General features: G+C 41.1%; 1 protein-coding gene across 1 annotated transcript in view; it reads right to left on the bottom strand.

Annotated features, from left to right (window-relative positions):
* bin3 (bridging integrator 3) overlaps positions 1 to 12,838 on the bottom strand; it is a 37,857-nt gene that overhangs the window by 24,718 nt on the left and 301 nt on the right. The window contains exons 2-3 of the mRNA XM_021621485.2: positions 7,569 to 7,617; positions 4,986 to 5,026 (exon numbers count right to left, since the gene is read on the bottom strand). Coding sequence (XP_021477160.1) covers positions 4,986 to 5,026; positions 7,569 to 7,617 — 90 coding nt within the window. The remainder of the gene's footprint in view (positions 1 to 4,985; positions 5,027 to 7,568; positions 7,618 to 12,838) is intronic.

Here is a 12,838-nt window from a genome sequence, read left to right as displayed (position 1 = left end):
AGAGGGCAGTACAGAAAAGGGGTCCACTGTGTGCAGCCTGATCAAATCACTAATGCCTATACAGAGCTCACTGACAGTCTTACTGGGATCTCAGTCCAACAAGAATGCCACAAATAAACACCTACAAAATAACCTACAATACATTTGGAAATGATTCAGACCCCTTGACTTTTTCCAAATTATGTTACGTTATAGCCTTATTCTAAAACTGATTGAATTGTTTTTTTTCTCATCAATCTATACAGAATACCCCATAATGAGAAAGCAAAAACAGGTTTTTAGAATCTTTTGCAACTGTATTAAAAAAAAATAAAAAACTGAAATATCCCATTTACACAAGGATTCAGACTCTTTATTCAATACTTTGTTGAAGCGCCTTTGGGAGCGATTATAGCCTTGAGTCTACTTGGGTATGACGCTACAAGCTCAGCACACCTGTTTTTGGGGAGTTTCTCCAATTTTTCTCTGCAGATCCTCTCAAGCTCTGTCGAGTTGGATGGGGAGCGTCGCTGCACAGCTATTTTCAGGTCTCTCCAGAGATGTCGATTGGGTTCAAGTCCGGGCTCTGGTTGGGCCACTGAAGGACAATCAGAGTCTTGTCCCGAAGCCACAGCTGAGTTGTCTTTGCTGTTGCTTAGGGGTCATTGTTCTGTTGGAAGGTGAACCTTCACATCAGTCTGAGGTCTTGAGCAAGTTTTCATCAAGGATCTCGCTGTACTTTGCTCCGGCATCTTTCCCTCGAGCCTGACTAATCTCCCAGTCCCTGCCACTGAAAAACATCCCCACAGCCTGATGCTGCCACCACCTTACTTCACCGTAGGGATGGTATCAGGTTTCCTCCAGACGTGACGCTTGACATTCAGGCCAAAGAGTTGAATCTTGGTTTCATCAGACCAGAGAATCTTGTTTCTCATGGTCTGAGAGTTCCTTAGGTGGCTTTTGGCAAACTCCAAGCGGGCTGTCATGCCCCTTTTACTGAGGAGTGGCTTCCATCTGGCCACTCTACCATAAAGGCCTGATTGGTGGAGTGCTGGAGAGGTGGTTATCCCATCTCCACAGAGGAACTCTGAAGCTCTGTCAGAGTGACCCATCGAGTTCTTGGTCACCTCCCTGACCAAGGCCCTTCTCCCTGATTGCTCAGTTTGGACGGCCGGACAGCTCTAGGAAGAGTCTTGGTGGTTTCAAACTTCTTCCATTTAAGAATTATGGAGGCCACTGAGTTCTTGGGGACCTTCAATGCTGCAGAAATGTTTTGGTATCCTTCCCCAAATCTGTGCCTCAACACAATCCTGTCTCTGAGCTCAATTCCTTCGACTTCATGGCTTGGTTTTTGCACTGACATGAACTGTTAACTATGGGACCTTATATAGACAGGTGTGTGCCTTTCCAAATCATGTCCAACAATTGAATTTATCTTCAATCAAGTTGAAGAAACATCTCAAGGATGATCAATGAAAACAGGATGCACGTGAGCTCAAATAAGGCATTTCTAAAAACCTGTTTTCACTTTGTCATTAGGGGATAGTGTGTGTAGATTGATGAGGGGAAAAAATATTTCATACATTTTAGAATAAGGCTGTAACTAGGGATGCATGATTTATCGGTGAACTAGATGTCTAGTTTAACGGCGATGTTGAAGCTGACGTGCATACCTATATAGCGTAGTTTGCGCTACACGTGCAACACAGCATTCATTACCTAGCTCACAATATCTGCTGTGTGGATCGAGCAGTCAAGAAGTCGAGCAGTCATTTGAAAGAGTAAGAAAATTTCAGCGAGAGAACTCAAAAGGCGAAATCCATTAAAGCCAAGATAATGGAATTCATTGCCCTTGACAATCAACCGTTCTCTGTCGTGAGGGATGTTGGCTTTCGCCAACTGGTCGAGCACTGGTACACACTACCAAGTGCGCTATTTGTCAGATGTTGCCCTAGCGGAGTTACACAGTAATAGCGTCACTGCTGTTAGCTTCAAGACATACATACTATGGAACGCTGTTTGGGTCTTTGCGTGTCAAAAAAGATACAGTAGCACTGTCAAAGCTTTACAGAAAAAGTCTGCAAACAAGCAAACAGAGGCCACGAACGATGTGTTTACAATACCGCGTTGGTAATAAAGCATCATTTGTTTGACCACAACTTCTGGGCTAGCTAGCTTTAGCTTGGTACCTAGCTAGCACCAATACAACCAGCCTGAAAACAATGACCAGTAGAAACTGCAGTCATTTTCATTATTCTTAGCAATGATTTAGGAATCCTTGTGAGCAAGTATTAGCTAGGTTGCCACTTGTTGTTCGCCTATTGAAATTGAACTTCAGTTCATTCAAATAAATAGCTAGCCAGCTACTTAACTGTGTTGCCCAAAGCTAACATTATAAGCAGCCAGCTAGCTTCATCTGCCTAGTGAGTCTCGACTGGACTTGGTTATCAGTTGTGAAACTAGCCACAATAAGGATTAGGCACAATAGTGGACTTTGAGGTTAGCCTTCAAAATCATTGACAGAGATGCAAATTAATACAAATAGTAGAGTTATGCCATACTTTTATTTTGAAGGCTAACCACAAAGTCCACTATTGCGGCTAATCCCTATTGTGGCTAGCTTCACATAGATGGGTCCGACCACCATTAATCAAATAAAAACTGGTCTTATAAATTAGGGTTATTTTAGATGATGACACCTAGCTATATAGTTAGCTAGCTAACTATAGCTACTGAAACAGATTGTTGCTTTGCTATGTTTATGGGGAAGAACATTGTTTGCATACATGAGCTAGCTAGCTTTTTTTTTAATGACCAGCACTCTAGGTGCGAGAGACAACTTTACCAGCATCGTAGCATACGTACTGATGAATCGTTGTGGCATGAAATACAAGTAATAGTTATTACACATTGATTACTCTATGTAAAAAATGTATGAACACGTTAAATTATGTGACGTGCAGTCATATTCAGGTCCTGATTGGTCAACAAGCTTATTTGACACGTCAAAGGGTGTTATCTACTGGTCATTGTTTTCTTTTTTGACACGCAAAGACCCAAACGGCGTTCCATAGAAATCCAGGTTGAGAATGAAATGACTGAATAATGAAACCACACAGCAAGTGAAAGAAATAGGTTTTGATTATGTTTTACTGGTAATGGGGACATACGTAACTGCAGACAAAATAACTTTTTAGTCCGTGTGATGTGTTTGTGTAACCTTTATTTAACTAGGCAAGTCAGTTAAGAACAAATTCTTATTTACAATGACAGACTATCCTGGCCAAACCCGGACGACGCTGGGCCAATTGTGCCCTGCTCTATGGGACTCACAATCACGGCCGGATGTGATATAGCCTGGATTTGAACCAGGGACTGTAGTGATGCATCTTGCACAGAGCCTTAGACCGCTGAGTCCATGTGAGTGTGTTAATTATTTAACTGTACTAGAATGCTTAAAAGGCTGCAAATTTTTTTTATATCGATTATCGGTACCGTTTAGTTTTTTTGGGCAAGGAAAATATTGGATATCGGTATTGGCCAAAAATGTAATATCGGTGCAGCACTAGCTGTAACGTAACAAAATTCAGAAAAAGTCAAGTGGTCTGAATACTTTCAGAAGGCACTGTATGAACTGGGACATTCAATAGGATTACAAATTGCATTGATTTGATATAAAACACACTATTATGACATCCCTTTAGCTAATTAAAAATACTAGGATTGCTCCATGTTTCGGTCAACTAAATTCTGGCATATAAGCATTTATGTCTTCAATCATCCCTCCACATTCATTCAAATGATGGGTGTTAAAATAGCAATTATGAGAGTACGGAGGCTGTATCGTGTGTCGTTCATTATATCAATTAAGGGAAACGAGGGACTGTTTAGCAACTCCCAGGAGACTGCTGTCACATTAGTTTTCAGGGATTCATTAAGGGAGGGGGACTGAAAAAACAACAACGCTTTTCCCATTTCCTTGTCCAATCGGTGTTATCTGACAGGAGGCAGGAGAGTGTGAAGGCTGAGGAGGGCTCTTCTGGATCTCGGCCAGGTGTGCCAGAGGTCTGTTCCTACAAGGTGTTAATGGATGCCTGCTGAAGCAGCTGCTGCTACTCACTGCTTGGTGCCCCAACAGTTTGCCCTCTACTGCCGCCAACAGCCAGCCTCTCTACACTCCCTGCTGCTATGGTATAATGCCATAGGAGTATGGAATAAGCAGCTGATCTCAGGTAAAAAATACAAATACTGCTCTGGGATTAGAGATGCAAGACTTAACGTGGAAGGCATTGGATGATAAAATAATTTGCCAAATTGGACCCCGAGAGGTCTTTAAAATGACACGGGTTATATTTCCAGTCAGATTAATAGAAATATTGAATTCAACAACAGATCAAAGAGCTAGATGGCAGAATTACGTTCAGTAAGAGTTTCTGATATGGATCTGAAGGGAGTGCCAAGACGTCTGTATGTGCCTGCTCCTCTTACTCATCATGTGTAAGGTATATTGTGGTGCCACGTCTCCTACTCAACGAAACCTTGAAGCGCTCCCACTCAGTCTGCAGGCCCATCGGGGAGTCTCTTTAACCTAAGACACACAGCAGGGGAGGGCCTCCTATGTGCTAGCTCACGGAAGGTCATGGACAACAGAATGCTTTGAACACTTCTCTACTTGGTTTCACACAAACAATCTATATTGTGTAACCCAACTCAGTTCTGCATGGGTCTGAAAAGAGAGATGTGAAAGATTGGGTCTAACATTGTCTTTCCTGTTGAAAACAATTATTTAAATGTTGATGTGGAAGCCTAAAAACCCTGTGATAACACGCATGTGTGTTCACCTCCACAAATCAATGGAATATTTGCACTTAAAATAGCAGTCATAATGCTTTGTGGTCTGTGTCAGTTCAGTGTTCGTCTGCAATGTTGTTTTTTTTGCTGCAATATTGACGCACAGTCAATACATATGGGAAACAGAGCACAAATTAAATCTTTAACAAACTTACTTTTGGAGCTTGTCATATTCTCGTTCAAAGTCTCTTTCAACCTGTAAAAACACATTGAAACTCATTGTTAGATGCAACATTATCATCTTTGTGTTCATGTCTGTTCAGTCAATGTTGTTCCATTATAGTCCTAACACGTGCTTACCAAATACTAAATATCCCAGGCCAATTACACAGTAACAGAATTACGCTTTGACTCAGAATCTCAAATATAAAATGTATTTAGATTTGTTTAACACTTTTTTGGTTACTACATGATTCCATGTATGTTAATTCATAGTTTGATGTCTTCACTATTATTCTACAATGTAGAAAATAGTCAAAATAAAGAGAAACCCTTGAATGAGAAGGTGTGTCAAACTTTTGACTGGTACTGTATATGAAAGTCAATCTCCTCATGTTCCGCAAGTTTGGAAATCACAGAGCATACTATTCCTTAATTTCCCAAAAATATAGGCTCTTAGCTATGGTTGAAAAGCTAGTGGTAATTTACTAAAGTTACCGGAATCTTCAGTAATTCTGGTGATTAACAGAAAGGCAATCTACTGTAACTTTGGTAATTTATACTTGAATAGCTTTTTTAAATGATTAATATATACAGGAGCATTCTTTTTTTTTAATCTGTGTTTATATTGTCTATGAGTTTCTAGTATATAGACCATATTATTCAAGAGAAAATAGCCTGATTAATGAGAAAAAAAAGCACCAAATCAACAATGGCATTATTTTCTATTAACTCTGCAACTCTTCCAACTTTGGACATTTTTCGCAACTGCCACGAGATTGACGCCAAAACATTGACAACAAATACATAGACATAGTAAAATAAATACGTTTGTAAAACAAATATTAAGGATATTTGATATTTGCTGAAACCCTAATTTAAACACCAATGGTATTCATTTAAGTTGATGGTTTATATTTAGGATAATATTTTACAGCTCTCATTCAATTTTATTTTATTTATTTCAGACATGTTATATGTGATAAGGCCACACAGAGGGCCAGAGATAATTACAGACACCTGTGATAATCGGAAGTACCTAAAAGGGCCACTAGATGTCTTGTGATAGATTCCTTAAAATCCTTGAAAGACACCAATATTGTGGTGGTTTACTGGTAAACTTCAAAGGTTTCCAGTAATATACCCTCCCTTTGCAACCCTACTCTTGGCTTTCATTTGACACCCAATTTGATATGGAACTTGTGCTCATGGGTCCTTTTCGATGGAAATGCCCAACAATAAACCCGTAATCTGAGCAGACTGGCTCCCCCTTGTCCTTGGACAATTAGAAGTCACTCCAGTTCCTCTAATTTGTTTCATGTTTTTAGTTCTAGAGGTCTGGTTGAAAGCCCACACCCTCCTCTGCCTCAGATCAGACTAGACTGATTGAACAGGCCAGCGCTGATTATGGAGGTAGCAGGGGTTCCTTTTTTGTGGTTCTGTGGGCTTCTGGATAAACAGGCAGCTGCCCGTCTGTCACCGGAGGGAGGGCTGTCCACAGGGCTCCCTGTACTCTAGCCCACTCCCTGGGTCTGGCCTGGGATGTCACAGGAAGCTGCCCAGGAGCCTGTTCTTACTGTCTGCCGCTGCTGGGCCACAGTCAGACAAATTACTGTGGAAGTGGTTTTCCCCTAAGGAGGGTGCCCACTCACTGGCAGCAACCTCAGCCCCATCATATGGCTTGGACAAATTGACACCCCACAGACTCACTTGCCCAGGTTCATTGAACTTGTCTGACAATTTGCTGATGGTTACCTCTAGTACACTATGCTCATTTTGTGAACCTAGACTCATATGCCTTATACAATATCAAGATATTTCTGAAAATCCAAGGGTAACAAGTGAAAAATGTAGTTGGTCAGGATGAGGGACTTTATTTGGGTTTCCTACACATTTTAATTTCTGAATGTGCTGATTATAGGCTCCTTTGGAGAATCAATAATTGGAAGAAGAAGCTGGGTAACTGATCTCCATTAAATTCTGTGGGACCTGAAACATTGTGTGAGGTTTATGGAGTCACTCCACAGGCCACATAGACACGAATTAAGCCTAACTCCTTCACTGCCCAGTACAGTGTGTGGATAGGGGTGCTCTCCCTCAAAGCTAAACCCATAGTTTAAAAGCTAAACCTGAATTTGTCTTACAGAAGAAAATGTTGATCCTCTTCCAGAGCCACCACGGCATTTCAGTCTTCGTCAGAAGGACACTCATATTTAAAACACACAGCATACATTTCTAACAGCAAAATGCAAATGACTATTTTTAATTGGTTCGACCAGAGTGCCTAGCCTTAGCCCATTAAAGAGGTACAAATATCAAGCTTGGATTGTTGCAGTCTGAAAGTCTCTCACGCATCAGTAAAACAGAGAGTTGTTGTAAGATCCCAGTATGCCTCTATACAACAACAAGCTAAATAAAGCCTGGTAGCGAGTGTTTAGCGAAATTATACATGATTTCATTATCTATTGTCTGGTTTCATTGGTGTTGAAGGTGCAACACTAATGGAAGCTCTTATGTTGGCATGTTAGATCATTTTTGTAAATTAGGGACAGGGAGAAGAGAGAATACTGAACACTTACTGTTTTGGAAACAATCTGCTTTTTTGGTTGTCCAATCTTGAAGGGCATCCTAGAAGCAGACAAAATGATCAATTGGTGGGACAGACACATACATGTACAACCACATTCTGCACATCACAAAGACAATCTAACACATCCAAACACAGACATTTAACTGAAATGAGAGGCATTTTTAAAGGGCTGGCAGACCACAGCAGGTACTCTGACTGGTAGGTAATAATGTGTTGTGAAGTGGGACCAAGTGAACAAGTGTATCCTATGGCTAAGTCACAGCCAGCCAAATGCAATTCTGTTAACCCCTGGCCTTGTGGAGTGTGTTTCAGGAGCCCTGTGCCTTGACTTCCTGTCACCACATCTGGCTTCCATTGCTAGCGGATATCACTAATTAGAAGTTGCAGTTCCCTCTGCTCCTAGTGACTTTCCTGCACCCCCCCCCCCCCCCCCCCCCAACCAATCAATCAAACACAGGCCCACATCAAACACAGGCCCACAATTGATTTGATTTGATTTGAGATAATGGGCATAGCCTTACAGATTGCTGTGATTTGAGACTGCAGAGGCAGCTCACAATGAATCACTCTGCACTCCTTACAGCCCCCAGTCAGTCTACAGCCTAAGCCTATGGTTTATTAAAAACTTAAACGCCAGTATGATGACAAGATCCAAGGTTAGCCTCCTCATCGTTTGATAGAAGATTTCAAGATTCCCAAATTGTATTAATGGTGTAGTGGTTAGATTAAGCATTAGGCTACATCCATATGCAATTTTCCTCTATATTAATTAAATTCCTGCCACTGCTGCCAAAAAAATTATGTAATTTAAAAAATATTGATATATATTTAAGTCCGAGACAAGCTTTTATATGGAGTCGTTGGCTCAAATGACTGGAAGTCTATGGGAACAGTGAGCATGTCATTGCGCTAACACTAATAGCAATGCACACTAGAGGTTGACACGGGAACGGGATTCCCGCAGATCCCACGGGATTCCGGCAGGAATGGGAGTCAAGTTCTAGAGTCAAGTTCGGGACAGTACGGGACAAGATTGACAGTCCACAGGAACGAACAGCACATAAATAGTTATTATTCTTACAAGCATTTCACTACACTCGCAATAACATCTGCTTAATATGTGTATGTGACCAATACAATTTGATGAAAATTTAAAAAATAATGTAGCCCTAATATAGTTTACTTAATAAAAATTTATAAAATATATAATGGTGATTTATCCCATTCCCTATCATCAGCTCACACATCACTGCACAGTCACTACTTTATCTCAGATGCCAACATAGGTCAGTGATTGACGAAGCTTGCAAGAGAGGAATTGCGTTCATCTGACTCTGGGTAAGTATAAGGTCTGCCTTCATTGCCAAAATCTCGTAATGTGGTTGTTCTCAGCTGTGTGTGTAGGGCAGGCACTGTCTCGTGAGCGTTGAGCAGTTGCCAAATGGAGCAGTTGCTATGGCTACTCACACACAGAGCGCGGGACAGAGACGAGCGGCTAACGGAGGAAGTTATTTCTGATTTCTGTGCGTAAAAATGAACACGGGTGGGAATGATTTTTATCAGGATGGGACCCGAAAGTTCTGGGGTTATATAACTTTTGAAAAAGTAAGGGAAACATTTTGACAGGATAAGAAGAGACAGGAACGGCTTTTCACACACCCGTGTTAACCTCTAATGCATCCCCCTACCCTTGCCACCACTGCTGAAAAAAATCATAGGGGAAATGCTGATACGTAAAATAGGCATCTGATCTGATGCTAGTTTTGATAGGTAACGGCATCTTTTCTTAAGGACATTAGTTTTTTATCCACCTGAAACCAACTTTCTAAACCATGTCGCGCTACATAAGTTGTTACTTAAATCACCAGAATGATGGAGAATCCACGAGGAAGAAAACTTTGTCTTTATATAGCCACTGCACATGGCTGTAGGATGTCATTGACGTGACACTAACAACATCCAAGGCACAAGATGGACGGTTGCCGTTGACAGGCTCAGTGAGGCAGCAGCTGCATCAAAAGAAAGGTGTGTAGACTAATGAGATGGAAAGGAGAGGGTGTGAGGTAGGGCAGCGTTGTGCAACCAGGAAACGCCACTGATGTGTGTGTGGCAGTTCCCTTAGATGACGGCTCAATCAGAAATCCCAATACAGCCAAGAGGCAGGAGGGAGTATTAAGTCCCTGTCAAACTAACCCTGGTAAAGCTCTAGGAGAAAGATGATTTTGATTCCCTTTCTGACTGCCAGAGTAAAGCAATGTTAAGAAAAAAAGAATGTATCCCATTCATAAACCACTGTGTCATATCAGATCAAGTCCAAATTCTAAGGTTGAAATGGCTGATTTCAGGAGGAAAACATACGTTCACCTATGTCATACTTCTGATGAGCCAACACCATCATGGTGTTGTCACCCACTGAAATTCCTGTGGTCCACAGGGTGACTCATCTTACTACATGCAACGCATCACCTGTCCACTATGGCAGTAACTAGGCCTAACTATCTGAGCAACAATCTGGAGACTTTGCAAGGACTATTATGCTATGTCAACTGTTTGTTTAAACATGCAGTAACTTTCCAATAAAGAAGGGAAGATCATTAAGGCAACAAGGCATGCTAGAGCTCTTGCAAAACACCATGACTGTAGCTTAGGCTATATCTTTAACCCTTCAATACAAAAGATCTTGGCCAAGTAGAACATGCAATCTAGCCCACTGTAACACAATAGGCCATAGGCTAAGTATACTTATTAACAACAGCAGTCTATGTGGACACTGCCTTATTTGCTCAAATTCCCAAAGCGATCCAGAGAACGGGAGGCTATATAGAGGGGTAGAGGAAGGAGGATGGTGTATGCTGTGGGAATCGTTTGTTATGTTTCTTCACACACTGTGCCATTTTAGTAGAGGCCTGTACATTTAGAAACTTTGGTTAGTAATAAGCCCTGATCCCATGACCTACTCAAAGGGCAGGAATGACACAGCTTGCACAGAGCTACATTAGGTAGGCTAACTAGAGAGCACAACCTTCTCTCTTATGAACAGACTTGCAGCTTATTAGTCTAAGTGAACACTGCACAGTGATTACAGCAAGCCAAGCACAACAACAGCACAACATTGTGCTCAAACTACAATAGGTTAGGCCTAGATTTCAGGTTCAACAACTGAGAAATAAGATGGCATGTTTCGGGGGATTATTCTATAGAATAAATATCAGGTCAAAAATGATCATCTTTGGACATGTTCCAATACTTGAATTCAAAACAGCAATACAGTGCTTAGCCTATAGGTCAATAAACGTATACGGCATACTTTCACTTCATTAATCAAGGAGTAGGCAAGGGCCAATTTAAAGACAAAGTCTTAGCCCTTCATTTTTTATATTTAGCCTAAATGTCCTTACACAATTATAGCCCAAACTTTTTATTTTAAAATGAAGCACAATAGTCCCAATTTTCCCAGAGTTCTGCGATGGTCCACACGACAATATGGCTGATGGTGTAGTAGGGATGTCAAATGTTCAGCCTGCTGCACAGACCCTATGGACCGTCTAGTCTAGGGTGCCTGGTTATATTTTGCTTAGGAGCATTTTTTAACTCTCTCCATGTTAAAGTAGGAAGAAATACACTTAGTGTAGCATTATTATGTATTTGGACATATAAAACCAGTGTTTTACATCAAAAGGCCATGACAACAGGAAGCAGCAACAGTATAAATCTCAATGTATGTTTTGGGAATATAAACGGTACTTAACATTTTCCAAAAGGATTCTACTTTATCAGGTAAAAACGACTGATTTTTTAAAATGTTGTGATTAGTAAAATCGTGATAATATGTTTGTCCTGGCTAGGTGTAGGCCTTTTGCTTAAAAGGGCAAACTGCAGGTGAAACAATAAAGCAGGCACCCCACCACTATTTTGGTAAAAAGCTGAGGGATAGGGCTGGAGAAACGTAACAACTCAAATTTAGGCCGAGCTACGGATGCAAGGACTGCCCAACCATGATATCAGAATTATAGTTATAACTGTGTGTTTCTATACAGTGTTTACATTGTTTACAAACATTGGATTAAAGCAAGCTTATATTTTGGATTCTGGTGTGGTAGGACAGTTGAACTAAGCTAATGAGGCATTTATAAATTATATTCTTCAAGAATCAAGGACTAAGCTGTTTCCTTACAGACGTCACTCTAGTCTAGTCTAGACGTATGCATGCCCAGGGAAACAACAGTCTTATTTACCATCACAGCTATTGGCTCTGCATGATACAAATACAGAAATTATGCTGCTACAGCTAGAACAAATGAATAAGTTGGAACTACAAATGTGTACGCCATCGGCAAGGGGATACAATTAACTGGGGCTATTGCAAGGAGTACAGAAGACTGGTTGAGGACATTAGGAGTGTGATTGTTCTGATGAACCCTGAGTCAAATCACTCACGTCATAGAAGCTGGAGTGAGGGCCTGACAGGAATGCATCAGTCAGCAAAGTCCATAAAGGACTCTTTCACTGGACAGGACCTTATGCTTGGCTGTGCCGTCTGATGGAAGCGTGGCCTGCCAGCTATTGATCCTCAGCCTCAGCTGTGTGACGCTATCTTGATTATTTCATCACTGGCACATTATAGCCATGCAAATGGGGGGCAGTCACAGAAGCACAAGAAACGACCGAAGATCTCCACCCAATAAGTCCCCTACATATATCAAAGACAGGTCTGAAGGGGTGGGGGCTAGCTAATGTGTATGGAAAATGTACTGTTCTGTATAGCCTGTAAGGGTATCCACACATTTAGGCTACGGTGAAATGTTGGCTGTCAAGCAAGTTCCTCCTGCCTAGCTGGTAACGTTTGCTAAGAATGTAACTCCAAAGTTGACAATGTAAACATTGGATTTAAATTCCTTAGCTAGCTAACGTGTCTTAGTACTTGCACGAAACGATATCTGCTAACTAGATGGTAGGTTAGCTAAATTATTTAATAGTTAGTTGGCTGCTTACTTAATCTAACAAGCTGAAGTAAGCAAGCCAACAGCTAGCTTGCTACGGTAGCTAGATTGCTAATGTAAATAGATAGCTAACATTAGGTCCCTAGCTAGGTGCGCTTATGCTAGCGTTTGAAAATGAGTTGACGATTTTGCAAGGCAACTGGACCAATACTATTCGCTATATCTATTACGACATTAGCCACATAGCTAATTTGTATAATATATTTGTAAAAAGATTGATCAGTTCTATATTACTTTACTGAAAGCTAAGCCACAGCCT

This window comes from Oncorhynchus mykiss, chromosome 11 (genome assembly GCF_013265735.2).
Source record: "Oncorhynchus mykiss isolate Arlee chromosome 11, USDA_OmykA_1.1, whole genome shotgun sequence".
In the NCBI taxonomy this organism is placed as follows: Eukaryota; Metazoa; Chordata; class Actinopteri; order Salmoniformes; family Salmonidae; genus Oncorhynchus; species Oncorhynchus mykiss.
This window is presented reverse-complemented; position numbering and strand designations above follow the sequence as displayed.